Source organism: Pinus tabuliformis, chromosome 6, assembly GCF_031772625.1.
Source record: "Pinus tabuliformis cultivar Carrire ecotype Pingquan chromosome 6, CPIR1, whole genome shotgun sequence".
NCBI classification, from domain to species: Eukaryota; Viridiplantae; Streptophyta; class Pinopsida; order Pinales; family Pinaceae; genus Pinus; species Pinus tabuliformis.
Window position 1 is genome coordinate 812,324,010 of NC_142292.1, and position 27,282 is coordinate 812,351,291.

The 27,282-nt window shown below is 37.1% G+C and overlaps 1 protein-coding gene across 3 annotated transcripts in view; it reads right to left on the reverse strand.

Moving 5' to 3' along the window:
- Window positions 1–27,282, reverse strand: part of LOC149261278 (actin-related protein 7-like) — a 318,254-nt gene that overhangs the window by 64,336 nt on the left and 226,636 nt on the right. Inside the window, exon 7 of one of the 3 annotated variants that reach the window (XM_089421956.1) lies at window positions 5,366–5,413. The exons of the other annotated variants lie outside the window; for them this stretch is intronic. Coding sequence (XP_089278082.1) covers window positions 5,381–5,413 — 33 coding nt within the window. The 3' untranslated portion in view covers window positions 5,366–5,380. Of the gene's footprint in view, window positions 1–5,365; window positions 5,414–27,282 lie in introns of those variants that run through there. 3 annotated transcript variants of the gene reach the window in all.

Below are 27,282 nucleotides of genomic sequence, written 5' to 3' on the forward strand. Positions count from 1 at the left end.
AACATGTATGGGTTCCTTTTGGATTACCCACTTCTATTGTATCTGATCGAGATTCCCGATTTGCTGGGAAGTTTTGGTAGAGTCTGTGGGAACTGATGAACACAGCCTTTCATCCACAAATAGATGGCCAAACAGAAGTGGTCAACAGGAGAGTGATCCAGCTGCTCAGAGGCTATGGTAGCAAGCATCCCAAACTTTGGAATGAACATTTATGTTACCTGCAGCATGCTTACAACCGAGCTAAACATTCTTCTACACAAAGATTTCCTTTTGAGACCAGTTTTGGTTTCACACCAAGGTCTTCTTTGGATTTTGTTTTTGGTAAAAACATAGCAGTTGATGGACACAGTGATGTGGACAAGGCAACCAAGTTCATTGAACAAATCCAAGAGATTCACCAGGCAGTACAGGAACAACTAGAAAAGAGCCAAGCCAAATACAAGGCAAGGCATGACAAGCATCGAATGGAGCATAGTTTCCAAGTTGGTGATCAAGTCTGGTTGTATATCAGCAAAGACAAAATGCAAGGTGAAGGTAAAAAGCTAAAGCCAATAACGTATGGACCTTTCAAGATACTTGAGAAAATTGGTGAGAATGCTTTTTATCTTGATCTACCAGCTTACATGCACATCTACTCAGTCGTTAATGCAGACAACCTGAGACTATTTGAACCTTCATTAATTGAAGATCCAGAAGAATAGAGTCAATTGCCTTCTATTGATGATCTATTACCTGAATATCTTAATGAATTGCAAGAAGATACAGTTCTTGATAGAAAGGTAAGAACTACGCGCAGAAGAGATGTTGAGTACCTCAGGATTGGACTCAAGGATTCAAAGCCAAGTAGTGCAAAATGGATAGAGATTGGACAAGTGAGATAGCTGTACCCTCACTTAGTCAATGCTTGAAAACCAACTTTTGGTGGTCCAAAAGCTTTTTCAATAGGAAGGCCATAATCCGAATCAGATCCTTAAACACTCTTAAAGTTTCCTGAACTCTGTAAAAACTCATGCCAAAGTTTCAAAGCCTTATGGATGTCGAGCTTATCAGAAATAACCTCTAAACAATGGCAATTTGTGATCAGTACGGAGCAACGAGGACCCTCAGTCAAAGCGCGCAGACCGTTGGCCCATGGTAACTGCGCATTGGCACAAATTGACAAACGGGAGGTCAAATCCAGAAACAAGGGTAGTTTCTAATCGTGTATCGCAAGGCATCCCCCTCAGTGAAGGAAAGCCTCTAAGCGCTCGGTCTTGAGAAAAGCATAAAACTATACGGAAATCACTGATTTCGCCAGAAGGCGGGTCCCACACTAAAACCGGCAAGATATAAGAAGGGATTCAAGCAGTAAGCGGGTTCAACAGAGTCTTGCCTGATGCCATACACTGGGTGACACACGTCCGGTGGATGAGAGAGAAAACCACTCACATCGGACAAGTAAAAGTCATGCTACTTATCTGCCCAATATGGACGGAGACCGTAGGATCTGGAAGCCCCAGATCAACGACGGAGAAATGATCCGACAGATGACCGGATTCGACGGGGAAATAGGCTGAGTTACATAAGATTTGAGGTCTGGCATGACCGATGAGTTGGCAAAGGAATCAATTTTGCGGGCAATCTTGGAGCAACGAAAATAACGACCGTTCAAAGAGAACTGACACTCAGTTCGTGAGGAAACAGGTGGCCACCTCTCTGTGAAGCGTTACACAGTGATGATGACGCAGAGCAGGGGAATTCAAGTGGACAAAGGCAATAGATCCAGAGGGCCAGGGAGCGGAAACGAACAGTCAAGAAGCGGATTGGCTTTAAGAGAGTAAGGGGAGGCAGAGAGAGAGAAGCAGAAAGCCGAGAGGCAAGAGAGAAGTGAATTGCAGAGAATAGAGAAGCCGAGCTGACCTGCAGAGCAAAGGCAGCGTCGAGCTAGACAAAGACAAAGAGAGTCTGAGAGTCTGTGAACTCCAGAGAAGGCTTGAGAGGTTCAAGCAAACTCTTCTGTGTATACCTGTCAGGTATTGAATACTAGATTGGACTCATAACACTGAGACAAGTTGAGGTCGAGATTCAGCAAGGGGAGTTTGTGTACTCTAGAGACTTGGGGGATCCAAGTACAATCCTATTGATCATCATCTGTTAAGTGAGACTCAAATTGAGCTCATTATTATAAAAACTCTGCTTTTCAAGACACAATAGAAGGCCACCACGGAAGGCTGGACCAGGAGATGTAACCGAGAAGGATTGGGTGAACTCCTTATTAAACTTGTTGTGTTTATGTGTTTGCTTACTGTGTTTCTCTTGTTGCTTCAGTGTCTGTGTATTTCGCAATCTTATCGATCCATTGCATAAAATAACATAGGCACACCCCAACACATGAGTCTGTAATACCTTCATTAATTCTTTGAGATCATTTATGGGGGATTTCAGATCAGCCAAGAAAAGGCTGAGTTTGTTTTTTTAAGGTGTTGCTCACAACGTGAAGGATATTTTAAGGTGCCGGTGGTTTGATTGACCTTTTGGGACGAACAATTTTAATTTACAGTCACAGATGAGAGCACACTTCATTGCTAACTAGGTCTCCCTTCTATCTGGGTTGTGTATCACTCAATGGCTATAGCATATCGGTTGCAAGGGTGAAGTACTATCTTAGGCAGGTAGTAATTCATATATGGGCACAAACTAATCACTAAAGAGGTTTCATTGTCATGCTTTGTGGGTCCATGAGTTCTGAAAATCATATTGAGGAGTTCGAAATCCATTTCCTCACCTTTATTTGTTGTTGTAGCTTTATTGGAGGGTATGCGTATTACCTCAAGAACATATTTGAATGGCTTGGTGTTGATGCAAAGACCTGGGTACACTGTGAACCTGTGTATCAATTTCTCGGCAACGTATATCCTAAACATGTGTTGGAGCATTGTTCCAAAGGTATGATAATTGTTTATGCATATGTTCCTATTGATTGTTTCACTACCAAGGAGTTGATATCCATGCCAAGTGAACAATTGTTTCCAGATATGTTGTCAAAGCACATTCCAGGTTCCAAACTTAAGTTCTATGCATTATATCAATTATTTATATGCATGTATATGAATGAGTTAATGGTTGTTGCAATTTTGGGTTATTCTCCTTGATGAAAGATGTTTAGTTCCCCATCACATGGTGTTTAATAGTAGTGTATTCCTTGTTAAATAATTGTGAATGGTATATATAACCACTTGAGCTCAATTGTCTAGTTCTGTTATATTTAACTAGAAATATAGTGAAAAATTGTGTGTTTACAACTAACAGATAACAAACTGATGTGCAAAAGGGATCACTATAAACTTCACACAGACTCATAAATTTATTGGAAACTAAGAGAATATAAAAGAGGGAATCCTACATCTTTTTACTATGGTATTGTGATAATAATATGGCCAAAATTATGTATACCGACTGTGAGTAATTTTTTGTGTAATGAAGATATCATATTTGACTCTTTAGAGGCCTCATTTGGATGTTATTTGTCCACTGTATATATTTTCGTAAGTGAAAATTATTAAGAAAACACCTACAACAGTTTTCACACAAACTATTTGAAGAAAGGTCTCACAGAATAACTTATACAAACTCAGAAATTTTTAATGAAAAATCAAAAGTTTGTCAAGGCAAAATCTTACACTTTGACATTTTCTTGTGATAGTTTTTTTTTCTTTTTTTAGTTATTATGTTTCTTTTATCAAGACAAATGTGAAACAATGAAGATCACAATCAAAGACACAAGATGTAGACACTCATAGAGGGAAAAACTGTTGAAAATAATATAAGGAGAGGTGTTACAAGGCATTTATCTCTTTTAGCCTAATAGACACATTAATGACTTTTGACTTTGTGACATTTATGAGTTATATTAATGTCATGGATGGAAGAGACACTTAAAAAAGGTGTACCATGTATTTTTCTAATATTAAAGTCACTTGCACTTTATAAAGTGACTTTATGTGTAAAGTACTAAGTGTACTATTCTAATATTAAAGTCACTTGCACTTTATAAAGTGACTTTATGTGTAAAGTACTAAGTTCATTTTTCTAATATTAAAGTGAGTTGATAAATTCAGTTTATGAGAAAATTAGAAAAATGTATACAACTTGAAAAAGGTACTAGGAGGCTTTTAAGTAAAGGGGCCAATGTATGAGGGGGGTCACTTGGGAAAATTGATCTTAACCACATATCTTGAGATTTGGAGATTATATCTCAACCATTGAATTCTAGGGTTAGGGATTCAATCTTTTCCAAAAGACAAAAGGAGAGAAGGGAGGCTCATTCCTCACTTCACACTTGAGAGAAGGAGAGGAGAAGAGGAAAGCAGATCTTCAAGGAGAAATAGATGTAAGAGAAGGAGAGTTTGATTTGCTAGGAGGGAGGCAACCATAGGAGAATCGAATCCCAAGGAGAAAACTCTACAAACTGTTGCACGCATTTCGAGGGGGAGACAACACAAAATTCAAGGGACAACAACCTGGAAATCAAGGAGTTGGGCACAATTTTCAAGGAGGTTACGAACATGCATTTCGAGGAGGAATCAACTCAGAACATACCTGAAATTTGAGGCAAAAATTTCGGGAAGTCTGCTCTATGCAACACCAAAATCGAGGTTTCCAGTTGTTGTTTGGCACAAATTTCTAGGAGTTACAGGCAGTCATCCACATAGAAATCGAGGTTGTATTTGCATAGATTTCAAGGTTGTTTTGGGCATAGAAATCAAGGTTGTTTCAACACATATTTTGAGGCAGATTCCTGAGCACAGAAATCAAGGAGCTGAGCTGTGTAAAAGTGCAGAAAATTCTAGGCACTTAAAATTGTGAAAATCTGAAAAATATCAGTGGACACAATTTTCCAAATTTGCATTTAATGCTTTAGCTAAAGGGAGATAAGTACTGTGGTTATTTTTTATGTACTTAGGCTAATTTCTCAAGCAATAAAATCCTCCTTTGAAGACTGGTTTTCCCCAAAATGTTGTGGGGTTTTTCCAAGGTCACCTTCACCAAAAATAAGTGTCTCTCATGCTTGAATGCTTGCATAAATTTTAATTTAATTACAACTGTTAGGAAATGTGAAAAATAGTAGAAGCACTCATTAAATGTTTACAATGAATGCACACTGAAAATTATATCAGCATGACAAAACATGTGGGTTGGGTCAAATAAACACTTGCAAAATTGTAAACTAGACTTGGGGTGTAGATCATTAAATTTCTACAAAAGCCCCTCTCTAGGAAAGAAACCCAGTCCAAACTCTTCACTAGTAGATTCATATCAAAGTAAGACAATCAAGACCTTGGACACAGACTTTTACCCCTCCATCCATCAAGCTAACCAGAATAGTGATTCCTCCTGCAATTCAATCTTTGTTCTGCAATAATAATTTTGATTTCTGCAATAGAGTAATTGTCTCTGTTGTCGCACAGATTGGCACAACAACGCTCGGACCGGGGGCTGTCACTCTGATCCCCGATCCCTCCGTTTAAGCCTGTCTCCCGCGGCTAAGGGGGGTAGACCCTGCGAGATAATGAAGACCAACTGCCAAACAGTTGGGTGGGAGACACGATACACGATATGATAAGCACTAGATGGATTTAGAGATTTAATAGACCAGTGCCTTGTGGAGTTAATGTTTAAATGATTACTTTTTAAATGATATAGAAACATGGACCATGAACAACAACCATCTATGACCAAAACGATATCCAGCAATTGAAAACTTCGAAAAGATAAATGCTTAAAACCACCACGAGAATCGTAAATTATTAACCAGATATCATATTTCGTATCTCAAACTTGAAAATTTAGCATCTCAGCATAAAACATATAACGCGAAAGCTCCTGAGACTTGCAAAAATAATTTCCCACAAAATTTTTATTTTTTCAAAATTTTTTAAATCTTTTTTCAATTTTTTTTATTTTTCAATATTATGGAAATTAAAAATCTAAAAATTAAAATTCTAAAACTAAATTAATTTTAAAACTAAACTATATAAAAAAAATATAAAACAAAACCTAAACCTTTTTATTTTTATTTTTTATATTTTAAAAATCAAAAAAGGAAAAAATCTAAAACTAAATTCTAGCCATTAAAAATAAAACTAAAAAAATATATTTTTTCATTTTTATTTTATTATAAGAGAAAATCTAAAAAAAATTACCAAATAAATCTAAAGAAAAATTGAATTAAAATTAATTTAAATTAAACTAAAATCTAACCTAAAGCACTAACGCTAACATATTAAAAACTTAATTAAAACAAAACTAAATAAAATCTAGCTAAAAACTATGACTGAAACGTAAACATTTCTTTTTTGTTTGATTGATTTAAATCTAACTAAATGAAACGCTAACCTAAACGTGAAGAAATCTAAACGTTACCCTAAGTGAATACATAAAAATGCATTTGGAAATCTCGGTTTACCTGTTCTGCGTAAGGGAAAGGCCTGATGCCCACGCGAATGATAGAGGGTTACCCGACGGCGTGTGCATGGAAAGGGACGCAGAAGAAATTGAGACGCATATACAGGTGACGGCAGCAGGCAGAAAAGCTTGAATCTAAAACGATACAGAGATTACCTGTTCCGTCGAGCAGTCACGTTTGAAGGCTGATAACGATTTGTTTGCGCAGATGAATCAGAAATCATGAAACGTGAGTCTGGCATGTGATGTCTCTGATGCCCACGCGAATGCCCTGTACAATACGCTGGATGGCAAACGTTTCAAAAAAATGCGATTTTTGCAGTGTATTATGTGTGACGTGGATCTCCTTGGATGCTGAACGCTGAGCTGCAACGACAAAGGAAATACTTCCTTGTGTGCACATGACCCTCATGCGTTTGCAGGTGAAGGGACTGAGTGCAAATCGTTTCCTTTTGATGGCGGACAGGCATATGAAATAATGAAACCGGCTTTCCTGAGATCAGTTTTGATTCTCTGCGATGAATGAAATTCCCGACGGCTACATACCATATCTCTGGTATTGCTTCACAAATTTCCTTTTTATTTAAGCGCGGACGTGACTCTTTGCGAGGGCTATAAAATTCGCTCTTCGCTGCACACTGGGTCAGCTCTAAGTATTTTTGATTTGACTTGGATTTGATGGCTGAGCAGCTGCAAAACAAAAAAAAGAAAACCCTTAATGTAGACTGAATAAAACAAAAATTTGGAACCCTGAAGCAAAATTTTCAAAACCCTAGATTAGCTGATTAATGTACAGATTTTGGCCCTTTAACAGCCAGATCCACCAATATGCACAGAAATATTTAAAGAAACAGAAAATTTCAGATCGTCACTGTGAAAAAACTTCAAAAATCTCTCATGTAAAACAGGAAATAAACTCTTAATGATTAACCCAGGGCCAAAATCAGCTAGGCTCTGCAAAGAAAAGCCTGTGGGAGTCGGCTGGTTCAGCCCAGAACTTCCCCAAACGCCCACAAATATCCTTCACTAAAAAGTTTCCCTGCACATCTCAAGCAACCATCAGCACAGAGAGAAAGAATGCTGCTAGATCTCAGAAAATAATGGAGATACCTGCCATTATTTCAGAAACCCTAGCAGCCCTCAAACCCTAACAGGTGAACAAGATACCTGTGCTCACACTACTCTAAAAAACAAGCTATGATTAATGGCTGAAAACTGAAATATGCAGAAAATTAAAGATCTCACAGCAATTCCAGAGAGTAACACCAACACGATTTGAACCCCAAAGTCTTTTTATTAACCAGAAAATCAGATTACAAGAGAGCTTTTCAGTACAGACTCACAGATCAGATGATCTGAAATGACCCCTAGCACCCTACTTAAAGGAAATGCCTCCAACGGCTAGTTCGAGTGATCCATGCAGAAATGATCTCGACCGTTGATGAGGATCAAGACATCTCTTGATCTCATCCGTCGATTTATTCACTTAAAATATTATTATTTTATTAGTTAGGGTTTTTGCTTTATTTTTTTATTTTTTATTTATTTCATTTTTTAAATTTTACTTATTTTATTATTTTATTATTTTTATTCATTTTATTATTTTTTAATTTATTTTAAAATGGATCATCGAACTAAGCCTTCGGAAAACATCACCTAGGACCTAGGACTTAGGACTCATGAGGGGATTTAAAATTTCGACCCTCAGGACACATTACATCATGACTTTTACAATTTACATCTTAAGGGAGAAAACCCCCTTTAACATAGACCCTCACAAATCACCCAGTTCTGCGACACAACTATAATCTAGCAGATCAAAACACTAGGATTCTCCTAAAATTCCAATGACAAAATCAATCCCGGCTTTGGGGTCAGGTTTGAAGGAAAACTCTGCTGATCCGTGGATCGGTGAGACGAAAAACCTTCCGGGACGTAGATTATTATCAGAAAGTTAGGTCCACCTAGGCAAATTACATACATGACTCATGTCTGCTAAGATTATTTACAATCAATACATGCAGACTGGGTTTACAATAAAAAAGATTAAGCTGCTGATGACTGCAGGATGGCACGGACACACTGATCAGGTGCTGCCCCTTTTTGCAAAGAAAAGGGGGTGTACTGCATGGGTAGTTGACCGGTAGAGGTCAACAGTCTCGTGATAACTTCGACTTGTAGTAGAGACCCTCATCCTACAATAATAACCTTATCTTGTAGCAATGGCTTCAAACATTAATAATGATATTCAAACCGTAGTAGTAACCTCTTATCTTCACACTTCTTCTTTTCACAGGCCACAAAAACAAGGATCTTTCAAATGAGTTGAGTTTACTAGGGTATATATAGTTGTTTCTGCTTATAAATTGAGCTGATATGAATGGTTGATAGGCATACTTGTAGAGGATGAAAAATATAGTCAATTTAAGAGCTTTTGAGGCTGACTTGAGTTGCCAATGGAAGGAGGGTTCATCATGACCAAAATAAATGATCCCAAGAAGAGTTGACATAATAAATTTGACTCAAAAATTCCTAGAGCACTCAATGGGTGCTTTGACCTATTGATCATTGACTCAAGCATGAAACCCATGCTTTAAGAAGTCAATTTATTTAATAATTAAATTTCTTTTGATTAATACAATACATTATGACTCAAATATCATTATGAAGATTGACACTAGTTACATTCTTCAACAAGTATTATGTTTAGTGCCATTCCTATAAACAATGGCAACCAGTAGTATTGTTACATGGCACTATTACATGGTATCAAATTATATTTAGTGGCACCGTTATAACTATGATATCACTCCTATTTTTGTGTGGCATTGCTTGACGATGTTGTGACTTGGCATTGTTTGTTTATCTTTGTAACACACATGGTATCCTATCTATACCTTGTGCATCCTTTTAGTGGCATCGTTATATCATCTACGGTGGCATCACTACAATATTAAGTGACTTCACTCTATATCTACGTAACTTGCTTTTGGCTCAAATTTGTAGATAGTGACTCTCCCTCTGCGTAAGGTATAATTATAATATGCATAACAATGATAATGAACTAAGGTTATATGTTTGTGGAAAATCATAGTATGTCAACAGTGATTCAGATATATGCAATCCTTGTCAACAGTGACACTGATGTTTGAACATAACCCTATATGACAATACTGTCAGTATAGTGACACATATGACAATTGATATTGAATCATGATCTATGTGTTTATCAGTAACCTAGTTGTATGGCAAGGCCCTTGATGAAGACATAGTAGTGATCTTGTACAGTGACCTAGCTCTTGCATTATGACAATGACATTTGATCATTGATAAAACAATGATCTTGACAATGATTCTCTCTTTGCATAAGGTATGATTGTAATCTGCATAACAGTGATAATCACCTAAGGTTATATGTCTGTAGAAAATCATAGTATGACAACAATGATTCAAATATATGCAGTGCTTGTCAACAGTGATCCAGCTGTTTGACCATAACCTTATATGACAATACTCTCAGTATAGTGACTTGTATGACAATTGATACTGAACAATGATCTGTGTTTGGAAGTAACCTAATTTTATGGCAGGGCCCTTGATGAAGACATGGTAGTGACCTTGTATAATAACCTAGCTCTTACATTATGGTAATGACCTTTGATGATTGAAAAAACGAAAATCTTGAGATGGCTGATAGTGGCAGCGACAATGTTCTTGTTGATGGATGACAAATGTGACTGTGTATGGGATATTGTATATGACAGAGATATGGTAGAAACCTTATGGATGACAAAGACAGGCACTATATCTCTGATGTATGATATGGCAACAACGCTCTATGTTGTTAAGTTCACAAACAATGTTGTGAATTGACTTGGATTGGCCCTAGGAGGCCTGATGTAAGGATGTATCTCTCTGTGGATGTACATTGTATCTCAGATGAACAATTGGTGGATATCTAATAGAAGAAGAATTTGAATGGGTTTTGCCCTGGTCTCTAACCAACATCTCGGTGTCCCTTTTGTGCATGTTTTTCTTTTATTGTTCCTTTATGTTCCATTGCAATGTTGATGTTATTGTTCTTGTTACATAATTGCTAATGATGTTAAGATGTTATTAGGTGAACGTGATATGAAAATGACCAAAAATTTAAAATGCAATGATTAGTAGCAAAGAACAATCTAGCCCTAGGAAAATTAACATGGAATTAGCACTGGGTCGAAGAAATGTCATTGAGAACAACACCTTGAAGGCACTAATAATGGAAGCAAATGAAGATGGCAAAGATGTAAAAAACTTCTATGGTTTGAAGGAAACCGTAGGGAGCCCCTTTTGATCTTTTTCTTGAGGGAGCTTGGGTTTTTCCCATGGTATCCCACTTCCTTATTTAAGTAGGAGGATTTTTGTGGTTGTCAGTAACTTCTATTGAGAAATCAATGCATGTAGGTATTAGGTTTCGATTCCTCTTTTCTTGATAATTACTTCTGACTTATATTGCTTTCTTTTACTTCTTTATTATGTTGTCTTTCAACAAGCAACTACCAAATTAAATGTATATGAAGATCACAAGAAAAAGAGACACAAGATGTAGCCACTCAGTCAGGGCCAAACCCCTATCTAGGGGAAAACCTAGTCCAACTCTTCCACTAGTATATTCAAATCAAGATGAGATAATCCAAGACCCTTTAGACCTAGATAAAGGCCTCCTCCAATCACCAAGTCAACCCTTCCTTCAAGAAGGTGATCCTTGCCTAAGTCTCCAATTGCCAACTCCTTAGATGCAACTTCAATCTAGAATTTTGGCCCCTAGATTTGTTGAGAAATCTAGGAAATTAGTATTAGGTGATTTCTCTTCCATTAGTGACTGCTTGTAAATGATTTTACTTGTTTAAATTAGGATCTTCTTCATCAAACAATAACTAATGCATAAAAGAAATAAACAAGAGACACAACATGTAGGCTATGAGCCAAGGCCAAAACCTCTCCATCTTGAGAGGAAAACCTGCACAAATTCTTCTTATAGAGATTCCAATTGACGAATACCAAGACCAAGACTCTTGACCTATTAGCCACTCCAAGACCAAGCCACAACTCCTCTTGACTGTCTTCTCTTCTCTTGACTCCTCTTCCTCTTGACATCACTGAGATCTCATCTCGATCTCTTCTCATGAGACCTTCTTACCGTCATCATCAATGAACTTTGGTTGTACCAAACTGTTATGTCTTCAAGACTGTATCTCTAACAAAGAGACCCTTGAACTTGTCTATGTATCTCTGATCTGAACTTCCTTACTATGGTTAGCCCAGAAGATGTCCTTGTTGTCTCTTCCTTCAGGTGGCACCGAGACCTTAAATTTGGGTACCATCTAATTACTGAATTGTAGCTCTTGATAGTGGTATCTTCTTTTGTCACTGTGCTTAGTCTACATAAGGATCCAAATTCATTTTTCATTATAATGATACCAAAATCCACTACACTATAAGTTTATAACCATACACCAAAACAAAGATCCAAGCTATTAGCTAACTATGCTAGAGGTCCAAATTTATCACTATTCTCTTCACTAAAAGTATCTGAATTGTCTTTTGTGGCTACCATCTGAAACAATCAGAGAATCTGACTTCTGTTTACTAGTCCTCATCACCAAAAAACTTAGAGAAGATATATGAATTCTGTGTCTTTGTGAACTTGGTTGAGCTTGCTATTTATAGTGGTATGTTTGACCTATTGTTCCGACATGTACTTATGAATAGAAGTGTCTCCAAATAAGTTGAGCCAACATGAGATTCTTATGCATATTGAGGTCAACATCAAGAGGTGGATGAGTGCTTGTCGTTGAAGGGCTACCTAAACACTTTATAGACTCATATACATTGTTATATTCCCAAGAAGGGTTCTTTATACATGACATAGACTCTTTGACTTTTAATGACCAATCCTAAGGTTCTCAATGGGAGCCATCTAAAAGAAAATCACTTGCTCATGAAGCCAATGCATCAAGGCTTACAAAAATGATTTTATTTTCTTCATTACATCATTTACAAAAGTCACAATTATATGTCATTATGAATATTGAACCTAGCTACACTTTTCAACAAGATTCAAAATTTCGGCCCCAACTTCAATCTAGAAACTTCGCATGTGTGAGAAAGAGATGTCCAAAAACTCGATTTGCTTTCATGGCTTCTTCCTTCTCCTCAACTTCACTCTTCTTTTTCTGCCTCTTTCTCTTGTAGATCGAACTTGTTGAGTGTGTGCTTCAAATGAGCCAAACTACCTCTCTATATATACTCCTTCTGTTGGGTCGAATAGCCCCAAGCTACGCAACTTCATGAGGACGGGGCCGACTTGGTGCAGAGGTGACAAATGACACTTTTGACTCAAAAATAATTCTTTTTACATGATACAAAAGCCCAAGAAGGGTCTAATAAATGTGACAATGACTCTTTTGACCCTAAACAGAACCTAGAAGCCTTCAATGGAGGCTATGACCTAAGAAATAAATTAAAGAGCATGAAACCCATGCTTCAATAATACTTTTCTTTTACAATAAATTTTCTTTTGACAAATACAATTATGAAGACCGACACTAGTTACATTCTTCAACAACTTCTTAGATTAGTTTCTTTTACATTGTTGCATTGTTAATTGTTTGATGTAATTGCTACTTGATCTAATTTGCATTTGACAACTTTATGTCTTTATCGCACTTGTGCTTTAGATTAAATTATTATATTTTAATTTTCTAATTAGCAATCTCCTCTACCATCGGTTTAATAACTACATGTGCTCTTAAATTCATATTTTCTCTTAACCACTTTTAAAACACATTAAAAGTGAAGTGACATTCCTAAATCTAATCAATAATTCAACTTCACATTAAGATCATTTTCTACTAAGGCACTTGTGTTATTTCTCTAACGCTTTGTTTCATTGAGTAATCTTTACATGCTTCATTGATCATGATCTCATTATAATTTTGTGTTTATCATAATTTTGATCATAAGTGAATTGATATATTGATAAATCTTAAAGCATTTCACTTTTTTGAAGCATCTTCTTCTAATTGTATCTCATTGAATCATTGCATTGATATTTACATCTCATTTTCATATTAAATCTAGATTTGCATCTCCAAAATTTACCTCCAAGCATAAGCTTGGTTGATAGAAATTTTAGGACCAACTTCCCTAACTTTCATTCAATTTAATAAATTTGAGTTTGGAGTAAGGTTAAAAAACGTGATCTCATAGTTCTCTTGCAGCTGAGCCCTTGTAGGAATGAAGACATGTGGATTGTCAAGGAGGCTATGTGGGTATCATAAACGATGGACTAAGTGCCTCCTCGATCTATCCTTCTTCCAAGCCACCCCAATCCTTACCATGTTTTGAGAAATTGAAGGGAAACTTCATTATAGATTAGGCATACAACTTAAAATCAACCAAGATTCTTGCATCGCGCATAGCCTAATATTGCATTTATCCATCAACCATTCTCATTTTGCATCAAGTTGATTTGTGAGCATATCATCTTACTTGCAACATTGCATTATATTTCTCTTGTACTTGTCATTTGAAATATTTGCTCATTTGACTTTGATATGTTATATCTCTTTTGAGCATCTCTTTAAAGTAAGAGTTTTATTTATCTTGCAAGTTATATCTTCTTGTTCATATTCCAATACTGTGGTATCTCTTGTACTAACACTTGTCTTGCAACATTGCTATCCTTGTAACTTGAAATATTATTTTCATGTGCGAGGATTATATATTTATTTGAGCATTGTTTATAAGGAAAGTTTTAATCACATTTTATGTTGTCGATGTCATATTGATTTAACTAAATCTAACTTTTGATATTTACATTGCTCAATAATAATCATACTTGTTAATTAATCCTAAATGCAAGTTATATTGAATGGTAATTATCTTTCCCTTTATCTCCTAGAACCTGTTGTTTTCAACAAGTTCTTCCTTTAGTTTTACCCTTAGGGACTACCCCCCTTAGTTTGCCTAGGAGAGAGCTTAAATGAAGAGAGTTGGGAATATGTTACAACCCCTTCTTTGAGTGTTGCACCTTAAAAACTATACCATGTGGGGTTAAAAAAATTTCCCATGTTTAGGTGTACATCTTAGGCGACAACAAGTCCTAACAAAGACATGCTACAATAAATTGTGAAAATTTCACCACTGAAATTCTATTGAAACAACTATAATTAATTCTTCTAATTGATAAATTAATTATTCAGTGTATTGCTACGACAACAACAAATTAATCCCAACAACCTTCACAAATAAAAAATATTGCGGAAGATAAACTGGAAACTGAGAAAATTGGCACACACACAAAATTATGACATTTTTATTTTTGGACAAAAGTCCCTAGAAAAACCCAACTTGGGAAAATTAATGCAACAACTGCAAGTTTTTATTATTAAGCAGCAGTGAGAAATTTTGAGTACAATAAATATCGCCAAATTTTTGGGTATGTGTTCTATTATTTCCAGAACTAGCCCCAGAATTTTCTGGGTGGTTTTGGGCATGGTTTTAGGCATGATGGTTTCTGCCCATGGTATTTTATAGATCCGGTCAAAGGAAATACGACTATGTTCTAGTCCAGGGTTATGGATTGGGGTTTATGAATGCTTTAGCATATATATATATATATATATATATATATATTGTAACATTCAAAGAAATATAATGAAAAATCAATATCGTAGTCTGGGTTTTGGGATCCAAGGGAAAATATCTTTGTATGTTTGCTTTATATTATCGCCATTGTATATTTTTTTGTTTTAAGAATTCGTTTGCAAGTAATTTTCATACAGGGTTACAACCTACACAAATTGGCGAATCTATCCAAGAGAAATATTGGCAAAAATTATCTGAGGAATTTTACCATCTCTCCGGGCAATCCCAGCACTATCTAACCTCTAAAAGGCTAGCCGCCCAACCAACTCTGCACATGCCTACGTCTCCCTAGCACTATCCCTCAAACGCTTTGCCCGAATCAACTACCAATCTAGCTATCTTGCCTGTTGCTGACAGGAAAGTGCTTCTCTAGCCCTCTAAATTTTTTTCCTAGCCTCCAGTGTTGAAGACACCTTCCTCTTTAGCTAAATCAAATTGCCCTCTTAAGGCGATGCGCTACCTTCGTGCAACCTTTGGAGAAAATCTCAGCCTCCTCTTTTTGACTCTCCAGAACTGTAAAAATTCCTCCAGACTCACTGTCTCTGCTTCCCTTCTCTAAATTGAACTCTTCCGACAACTGTTGTTGCTCTCTAGAGAAATCGAATTGCCCAAGGAAATTGATCTCAAGTGTCACAAGTGTATTTCTCCATCTACCCATCAACTTCTTATAATTTCACTGTGGGACTCCAACGACTAAGATTAAAACCTAATCAATTACTGAGATTATTTCCTAGTCAGTCTGTGTGAGTTTCTAGATGATTCTCACCTTTCTCAATTAATACTGAATAATTAACCGATTTCCTAAGTTTAGACTTAGGAAACATTTAAAAAATTGGTTAATAATCTAATTGAGACACTTCTAGGTGGAACTTCCAGAAACGATTTCTGGATTATGGAGAACTCCTATGTTTTAGCCTCTGCACAAAGTTTCAAGACTACAACATTTTCGATGCTACAAAAACTAACACTCCTTAGTGAGGAAGATGTTCTAGCATTGCACTACTGCTACAACACCTTGTCTCTGCATCAACCTCTGTACGTTGTTGATGTATGCCCACTGTGACTGACTGCCACTACCCACCAAATACTACACAACTTTGATGATGCATTTGTGTTACAGTTGACACTGCTATACTGCTACCAAATTTGCATCTACACTGCAACTCCCTCTCAATTATTGTTCCTGCTACCGCAACTATTACAACTGAGAGGCATCTGAAATACTGAATCAATTGTATCTTTGTGATACATTTGTATTTTGAGCATCTAACTGCTACTAGCCAATAGACTGTCCACTAAAGAATTTGCGTTGTTACTGACTCCAACTCTAAGCTTCCTTCTCTGCACTCCTCAACATATGACTGCTACTAGTCTGCAACTGTCACTCTGGAACTGACTGCATCAACAATAGTGATCCATCTTGCTACTGAATATTGTGGCCCCTGTAGCAAGGTAATGATCCATGAGGAAGATACCTCAATGGACCCTGCCCATCCTCTACAACTCTTGGACTATAACTCTATATCGCTCCACCTCACTCCTAGAGGTATAGCTGCAAACATGGCGAAGTCTTCCTCCTGTATGGAGGACAACTCATCTATCTCTGCAGATACTGTCGTGTGGTCCTGCTTCTCTTGCTTGTCCTTCTTCCCGAGAACTGAGTATTGTAGTGGCAAAACTCGCCACACTTGACCTTAGGTTGGTCCTTCTTCTTCTTTTCTCCCCTATCCCTGACTGAGACCCATTGATGCAAGGGCCACATTCTCCTGTCCCACCCTGGTAATGTATCTTGTCCCAAAATGCTTTGGACAAAGACTTGACATTCCTCTAAGACATTATTTAGGGCCAAACACACAATCTCTATAGGTTGAGGCACCTCCCCAACGACTGCAACTTGATCTTGGATTTCTTGAATTCTGGTGAGCAAGGGATCTATGCCTTCACCCTTCTGCATCTTGATGCTTCTCAACTTCTCTCTTAGGAACATCTTTTGTTGCTCGAAAGGATTCTGATATAGCTTAACGAGAGCATCGCACATCTCCTTGGCAGTGTTCTTTCCAGATATATGTGAGAATATATGGTCCCAGACTCCATCCAGGATCATCCACTTCACCTTTTCCATCTTTTTCCTATACTCTCGGAGCTGATCTGCATATGCCGATACTACCACAACATTCTCTGCATAGGTCTTCAAGTCGAATTCATCTAGTAGGAAGGACATCCTAGCCTTCCAAATGACATAGTTGGAGGCTCTCTCCAACCTATCCTGATCTCTAATAAGCCAAGTTGTGGCCATCTTTGAATATTCTATGAAAATCTCCCTCTTCCCCCTGCTCGGTTATTGAATTTGCTATTTCGACTCCTTTCTGGAGTGAGAAAATATGCTTGCAGCTACCGCCAGCTGCAACTGGAAATATGGATTATGCTATTGCAAATATGGATTATCTGTGCACTTTCTCTTCCACCTGACATTGATTATGCTATTGCAAACTACTGCAAAACCCTTCGCACCCAAACAAGGAATCTGCTCAACGAAAACCTGAGCTACAACTGCCCCTCTGCCTATCGAAATCACTCAAACTAGGAAGCCACTTTTTGTTGCCAACCTGCACTGAAAAATCAAACTGCCCAACAATTCGTACTTGGCTTAGGCCCTACACAGTCCTTCGAAACTTGTCATGTCGCACCCTCTGAACAACGAATTTCTTCCTCTGCTTTTGAGCTTCTATGTCTAATCAAAATCATTCTGATACCATGTGAAAATTTCGTCACTGAAATTCTATTGTTGCAACTGCAAATAATTCTTCTAACTAATAAATTAATTATTCAATTCATTGCTACGACAAATACAAATTAATTACACTGCAATCTTCACAAATAAAAAAATATTGCGGAAGATAAACTAGAAACTGAGAAAATATTGGCACACACAAAATTATGACAATTATTTTTGGACAAAAGTCCCCGGAAAAACTCAAATTGGGAAAATCGGTGCAACAATTGAGGCTTTTTATTATTAAGTAGTAGTGAGAAATTACGAGTACAACAAATATCGTCAAACTGTTGAATCTATCCAAGAGAAATACTGGCAAAAATTATTTGAGGGATTTTACCCTCTCCGAGCAATCTTGGCATTGTTTGACCTCTGAAAGGCTAGTCGTCCAACCAGCTTTACGCATGTCCTACCTCACCCTAGCACAACCCCTCAAACGCTCTGCCTGAATCAACTGCCAATCTAGTGATCTTGTTTGTTGCTAACTAGGAAAATGCTTTTTCGACCCTCTGGAAAACTTTCCCAACCTCTAGAAATGAAGACGTCTTCCTCTTTAGTTGGATTGAATTGCCTGCTTGACACTCTGCACTATCTCTGTAATTATGATATTTGTAAGTGATGAAAAGAAGAAACTAAAATTATTATTGTAAGACTTGCTTCATGGGTTTCATGACCAAGTGATTTTATTTAGATGGCTCCCATTGAGAGCCTTAAGATTTTCCATTAAAGTCAAAAGAATTAATGTCATAGCCCTTCTTAGGCATTTGTCAAATGTATATATGTTTATAAAGATCTCCAATGACTAGCACTAGCTCTCTTCCTCATGTCAGCTTCAAGATGAATAAGGATCATGTCAGCCTTACCTTATGACAACAATTCACATTGCTCATGTTGGCTCATTTATGAAGACCAACCACTATATATACAAGGTAAAGGCACTTCGCATAAACACAGTTCAGTAACTCGAATTCTTCTGTAGTTCTCGGTGGAAAATCACAGTGAGGTATTCAGATGTCATATCACAGTGCAAAGTTCAAACTAAACAGAAGAGACAACCAAGGTTTGTCTAGGATACGGTTCGCATCTCCACAATGAAATAAGTTTGGATCCGTCTCTCTGTAATCTCGAGTAAACAATGACAGTAAGAAGTTTGGATCTTTGAGTAAAAGGTCTCAATACTACAACAAAAAGATAGGGTTCAGACGAGGGTATTTATACCACAACTAGATGATGTATACAGACCACAGTTTCCTGCCATTAAGAGAAGTGTTACAATGTTTTGCTAAGGTTTCAGAAAGGACACTTTGGTGCCAAGACAATGATATAGTGCCATCTCAAGTGTGTCAACAGTTTGTCGCTATCATATTATGCTCCGAAAGGAGATGATCTCAATGCGTAAGAAGAATCGAAAGGAGGAAGGAGAAGGCAGTTGAGAGAGCTAGTGTCTTGGTCTTGGAAGCAACTAATAGGTCAAGGGTCTTGGTCTTGGTATTTGTCAATTGGAATCTCAAGGGTCTTGGTCTTGGTATTTGTCAATTGGAATCTCTATAAGAAGAATTTGTGCGGGTTTTCATCTCAAAGAGTGAGAGGTTTTGGCCTTGGCTCATAGCCTACATTCTATGTCTCTTGTGTATTTATGTTTATGCATTGGTAGATGTTTGATGAAGAAGAACACTAATAACTTTATCAAAGAGAAGATCCTAATCTAATGAAGTAAAAGATACTCACAAGCAATTACTAATAAAGAGAAATCACCTAAGTCTATTTCCCTAGATTTGTCAACACAAAGATGTATAATAATCAGTGTTACCAGACTCAGCGAGCACTCGCAAGTCCAAGTCTGCTCGGTATACGAAAGAGACGATTCAAATATGAGAAAGTCAAACTTGTATTGACCAAGTTGACTAGAAAAAATAAGATTCCCAACAAATAAGAGATTAAGTTGATTGATTTTTCTCTTTCTAGACATGATCACCCCTATGGACAACGAAAAGATAAATTAAATGACAAATATGAACCCATTCGAAAGCATAAAACTAATTGATTCTTTGAATAGAACCAATATTCAAGGAAGGGGTGCTCTCAATCGTGGTCAATTGTGATAGCAAATCAATCTTATTTATGTTGAAAATCTGAATTTCTATGTTGTAACAATTACTTGATCCAATAACTACTTTAATTTGCAATATTAGTTAAGCAATTGTAGATAGAACATAAACCATATACACAATAAAAGACAACCAAAAACTCGATAAGGCACAGTGAGTTTAGGTCCAATGACCAGGACAAAACCCACAAGGAGAAAACCAACCAAGTTCTTCTTCTATTAGAAATCAAATGTTTAACAAAGATACAAAATACAATGAGAGAATGAAGAAATTCACCCAAATATAAAGAAGATATTTGATCGCAGTAACTGATGCAAACACATAATTACTTTGGCTCACCAAGTTCTACTCTTACTCTTCAAGACTCTCTCTTTCTCTTTCTCAATTCTTCTCTAGTCTCTCTGGTTCTCTCTTTCTCTATCTCAATTCTTCTCTAGTATCTCTGGTTCTCTCTTTCTCAAGTTTGTACTCTCCCTTCACGATGTACAAGTGAGTAGTAGAGAGCATGAAAGGAACCAATATATAGGAAGAGCAAGGAGGTCAAATTCAAGGAGTAACTCCCATGCCTTGAGGATAAGTCATATGCCAAAATAATAGTGTAACTTATGCCATAAAGGAGGTACGCTTGCCTTAGTAATTCATGTCATCAACTGGGAGTATGCATACCTTAGTGGCTTGTGCCATAAAGAAGGAGAATGCATGCATTAGTAATTCAAGCCATTAAGGACACATGTAACATACACATTAAAGAGGTGTGAGGGGAATATTTTTATTACGAGTCATTAGAGCATGTAAGAGAGTGTAAAATATGCGTAAGTGCATTAAAGAGAGATGAACGAAACCATTAAGAGAGGGAGAGAGAGTAATGTATCATTGAATGAGAGAGTCTGATTTGCCATCAAGGAGAGAGATGTGAAGTGGCATGATTGAGTGCCAAGTAGGAGAGGTGACATGTAATTCCTCTTTAGATAATATTATAGTATCATAAGCATAATAATAATAATGATGATGATTAAAATTTGAAATTCATGGTTGCAATGATATACACCACTTTCTATTTCTAAAAATTCACTCTTGAATAGTCAAAAATGAAATTTTATTCAAAGAAATTCATCCCTTAGCTACCAATTTCCAACACTCCCTCTCAACTATGAAGGAATTTCTTTCTGACACAAGGATCTCTGCAATCTTTTCTTTGGAACAACGATGTTACAATCTAATGAAGAAGAATCACCATAGGGGAGATGTGTACATCACCCTAAATTCTAAATTCAGATGGGGGTATTGCCACTTGCCAACACCTGACAAGGATCTCGCACAACCAGGTCTCATCTATGCTTGGGGGGATATCCCACTTGACAAGGATCTCATATAACCAAGTCACATCTCCACTTGGGGGGATAACCCACTTATCAAGGATCTCACACAACCAAGTCTCATCTCTCGCACAACTAAGTCTCATCATCCACAACCAGCCTCTCTAGGAAGGGTCACATATGTGAGTCCAAGTTCCTCTCTAAAAGCCAAGAACTTGCCTTTCGAGAAGGGCTTGGAAAGAATGTTGGCGATCTGGTCATCAATAGCTATATGATGGAGTCTTACTACTCTCTGCACCATATCCCAGATACAATGATATTTGATCTCAATATATAGGAAGAGCAAGGAGGTCAAATTCAAGGAGTAACTCCCATGCCTCGAGGATAAGTTACATATGCCAAAATAAGAGTGTAACTTATGTCATAAAGGAGGTACGCCTGCCTTAGTAATTCATGTCATCAAGAGGGAGTACGCATACCTTAGTGGCTTGTGCCATAAACAAGGAGAATGCATGCCTTAGTAATTCGAGCCATTAAGGACACGTGTAACATACACATTAAAGAGGTGTGAGGGGAATCTTTTTATAATGAGTCATTAGAGCGTATAAGAGAGTGTAAAAGATGTGTAAGTGCATTAAAGAGAGAGGAACGAATCCATTAAGAGAGGGAGAGAGAGTAATGTATCATTGAATGAGAGAGTCTGATTTGCCATCAAGGAGAGAGATGTGAAGTGGCATGATTGAGTGCCAAGTAGGAGAGGTGACATGTAATTCCTCTTTAGATAATATTATAGTCTCATAAGCGTAATAATAATAATGATGATGATTAAATTTGGAAAGTCATGGTTGCAATGATATACGCGACTTTCTATTTCTAAAAATTCACTCTCGAATAGTCAAAAATGAAATTTTATTCAAAGAAATTCATCCCTTAGCTACCAATTTTCAACACTCCCTCTCAGCTATGAAGGAATTTCTTTCTGACACAAGGATCTCTGCAATATTTTCTTTGGAACAACGATGTTACAGTCTAATGAAGAAGAATCACCATAGGGGAGATGTGTCCATCACCCTAAATTCTAAATTCAGATGGGGGTATTGCCACTTGCCAACACCTGACAAGGATCTCGCACAACCAAGTCTCATCTATGCTTGGGGGGATATCCCACTTGACAAGGATCTCACACAACCATGTCATATCTCCACTTGGGAGGATAACCCACTTATCAAGGATCTCACACAACCAAGTCTCATCTTTGCTTGGGGGGATAACCCATTCGACAAGGATCTCGCACAACGAAGTCTCATCATCCACAACCACCCTCTCTAGGAAGGGTCACATCCATTAGTCCAAGTTCCTCTCTGAAAACCAAGAACTTCCCTTTCGAGAAAGGCTTGGAAAGAATGTTGGCGATCTAGTCATCAATCGCTATATGATGGAGTCTTACTACTCTCTGCACCATATCCCAAATACAATGATATTTGATCTCAATATGCTTAAACTTGTCATGGAACACGGGATTTTCTGCAAGTCAAATTCCACTCTTATTGTCACAGAGAATTATTGTTGTGTCCAGAACATGCTCAAACAAATCTCCAAAGAGCTTCCTCAGCCATACTACCTCACAACTAGCCATGCTAGCAACAATGTACTCAACTTCAGTCGTGCTGAGGGCTACAAAAATTTGCTTCCTGTTCCTCCAAGATATCATGGCAGATCCTAAGCTGAAGCAGCACCTAGCTATGCCCTTTTTGTCAATAGAGTTACCAGCCCAATCAACATCAAAGTACCACAGTAATCTTACATCTCTAGCAGTACATTTCAATCCAAGATTGATGGTCCATGCAAGTATCTCAGCTTATGTTGCACAAAGTGGTGACAAAGCGGGGACATTTTTTGGAAGCAAATACGCGTAAGCGTCATTTCCCAAAAATCTAGGAAGCTAAGCATCAACCATCTAGAATCTAGATTCTTCTCCTCTTGTTTAGTCTTTGTCTCTACCTCGATTGTCTAGGTATATTAGCCAACGTTGCCCAATTTTGATCAAACTACCTAATCCAAGCCTTAAAATATGGTAGAAAAAGCTTAACATCCTTGATCGATGATTTTGACTTGATTGAAAGGTAAATTTTTGCTAAAGGCATGACAAAGGAGTTCAACAATTAACACCACCAACACTAGGGTACATATAGGGCTTGATGCTCTTGATTAAATGCTAATCGCATACCCATATACATGATATAATCTAATGAAATGCCACAATCTCATTGATCCTAAATTCCTAGAAACTGTTAAGTCCGTTGAATTTTGAATAGAATATGAAACTCTATTTTCTCCATATGAAATTTGATGAGGCTAGAACCACTCTCAAACATCCTAAGTCATTTCATGGTAATGTTAAAAATTTAAGTAAAAGGACAAAAATGAAAAATAAAGGAGAATATCACTTTTACTTTAAGAATTTAACATTACCCTGAGGGAGCATCTAGAAAGCATCTAAGGAGCATGCATGGAGCACCTTGGGAGTGTCTGAGAAGCCCCAACCCAACCTAAGTCAAACAAATAATAAAAAAAAATATTCAGAACCCTACGAAACCACCAGTCTCCCTTCGGATCCATGCCCAATATGCCCCATATCCAAGGAGGGTAGGTCGTCGGATCTGCAGTTCGAAAATCCGTAACCGCAGATCGGGTCGACACAGTTCTGAATTCCCAAGAATTGTCTTCCACGGCCTGATCTGTGGTTTCGAAATTTTGAACCGCGGATCCGACAACGAATACCCCATGAATCTGTACAGGACGCGATTCTTGGTTTGGATTCTTGTGTTGAAATTTTGATGCTCTATGTTGTTACAATCACTTAAATCCAAAACTTCTTTATGCTGCAAAGTAAGTGAAGTAATTGTAGATAGAACATAAACCAAATAAACCATATGCACAATGGAAGACAACCAAGAACTCAATCAGACACAAAGAAGTTAAGTCAATGACCAAGGCAAAACCCACAAGGGGAAAACCCAACCATATTCTTCTTCTATTAGAAATCAATTGTTCAACAAAGATACAAAGTACAATGAGAGAATGAACAAGTTCACCCAAATCTAAAGAAAATCTCTAGCAGTAGTAGTTGATGCAAACACCGAATCACTTTGCCACTCCAAGATCTTCTCTTTCTCTTCAAGACTCTTTCTCTCTCTCTCTCTCAATCTTCCTCTAGACTCTTCAACTCTCTCTTTCTCAAGTTCGAATTCTCCTCTCACAAGCACAAGTAAGTGTGTCAAGTGACGATGAGAGGCACAAATATATATAAGAAGAACAAGGAGGTCGAATTCATGATTGAGTAACTCCTATGCCTTAATGAGGAGTTACATATGCCAAAATAGGAGTGTAACTTATGTATTTAGGAGAGAAGTGCAACTTATGCATTAAAGAGGCGAAAGAGGAATATTTTTATGGCGAATCATTAAATTGTGTAAGAGAGTGTAAGAGGTGTGTAAGAACGTTAAAGAGAGAGAGAAATGAATCCATTAACAAAGAGAGAGAGAGAGAGAGAGAGAGAGAGAGAGAGAGAGTAACATATGCATTAATTGAGGGGAGATATATATAACATGATTAAGTCTCATGATTGAGATATTTGAATTTCTTTTTAATAATAATATCATAAAGAGGATAATAGTAGTAATAATAATAATATTGATGATTAAGTTAAAAATTAAACAATTGAGATTAATTAAGGACAAGATAAGTGATTTTCCATCGTATATATATATGATTACAAATTGATGGAAAGCGATTTACTATTTTTGGAAAGTCTTGGTTGCAAAGATAGACGTGACTTTCTATTTTTAGAAAGTCACTTTAGAAAGATTGGAAATGAAATTTTATTCAAGGAAATTCATCCCATCGCTGTCAATTTTCAACACCTTCGGGGAGCGGGGGGTGTTTCGTGCAACACTGATCTCAGCACATGCTTTGCAACAATCTAGTGTGCATGAGATGGTTTAATCATATATTGGCTCAGAATATTGACCGCAAAACATATGTCTGGTCTAGTGTTCACTAAGAACATTAGTGCCCCAATGAGTGGTCAATACTCAGAAGGATTTGCCAAAATTGGACCTGCAACTTCACCACGCAACTACTTGAAGTTCATCTCCATTGGAGTATTCATGGATTCACATTCTGTCATACCAAATCTTTCTACCAGTTTGACAACATATTTTCCTCAAGAAATGAAAATCTCACCAAATTTCTACCATGCTTCAAGACCTAGAAAGTAGTGCATCAAATGAATATCTTTCATTTCAAATTCAAAAGCTAACTCCCTCTTACACTGCAGGATAAGAGGTTCACCATTTGTCAGAAATAAATCATCAACATATAATACCAAAATCAAAGGCATACAATGCACTGTCTTGAAGTAAAGATTTAGATCATCATTACTTGTAAATTAGGGGAATTTTGAGGTCTAAAATTGGCTTCCTAAGAAAAATGTACAACCAAAATAAAATTTATAAGAACCAATAGGATTCAAGATGATGATGTCAACCATGGGGGATGATTCACCATTTTTGGAGTAAAAAGGTAAAGAAATTAAAAAACAATAATACAATAAAACTACTTTTTCAACACGTATTTTCAACTTATCTCCCTAAGTTTTTACTCAAATTTTGAGTGGGAGTACTCATTGGATGCAAAATTTAATTATTCATCCAAGGAGTACTCATGTTGCATACTTTCATTGAGCCCTTCTACATGGAAAATGAGAAATACATGAAAAATGTGATTGCAATCACGTTTTTTTATGTATTTCTCATTTTCCGTGTAGTAGGGTCCATCAAAAGTATGCAACATGGGTGCTCCTTGGATGAGAAATCAAATTTTGCATTCAAAAAGTGTTTCCGCTCAAAATTTGAGTAAACTCATCGGAAGATAAGTTGAAAATACAAGTTGAAAAAATAGTTTTTTCTTTTTTCCCTCTAAAATTTGATGATGTAATCGAATCTTATTTTATTATTTCCACTATTATTTTATAATTTCCTTAGGAGGCCCATTTTAGACCTCAAAATTCCCCTAATGAGTAAAATCAAACTTCATCAAGTAGCTACTAATGTAGGCATACCAAGCTTTTGGAGCTCGCTTCAAACCATGGAGGACTTTCTTCATTCTACACACATCAATTTTTCAGTCATGTAATTCAAAGCCTTCTGGTTGCTCCACAAATACTTCTTCTTTGAGGAAGCCATGCAAAAAAGCAGCCTTCACATCCACTTGGTGAAGGGACCATCATTGGCTAGCAACTAGAGCCATAATAGATCGGATGGTTGTATAACAAGAAACAAGTACAAAGATTTCATGATAGTTTATTGCCTCTTTTTGAGAGAACCCTTTAGCCACAAATCTAGCTTTATATTTTTCATTACTGCCATCAACACCATGTTTAATTTTGTATATCCATTTAGAAGACAACGTATTTACCTTGGGGTCTTGGAACCACTTCCCATACATCATTATGAATGATGGACTCATATTCGTCAGCCATTGCATCTTTCCACACTTGAGCCTTCACAACTTCAAAAGTGCATGGTTCAACTTGAATAATGTTGCTCATGGCTACAACATATCCTTGGAACTGACATGGCTTTTTCCTTTCTCTAAAGGTTCTTTTGGGAGTAGCATGATTATCAGCGTATTGAAGGGTGTCACGAAGTCATAAAGGTCTCCTTTTAGTAGGAGGATCCAAAGGATCCATTAGCTCCATGGGTTCATCAACAGACCAATTTCAGGCTTAGGATTTTCTTGTATCTCAAATGCATCATCATGATTATCAACATTAGGAGGAGGAAGAGGAGTGTTTCTTGCCTTTCCAAGAGCTACATCTACTAAATTCTATATTTCTTTGTCCAGGTACATATATTTTCTAAACTTTAGAATTTTCACAATAACC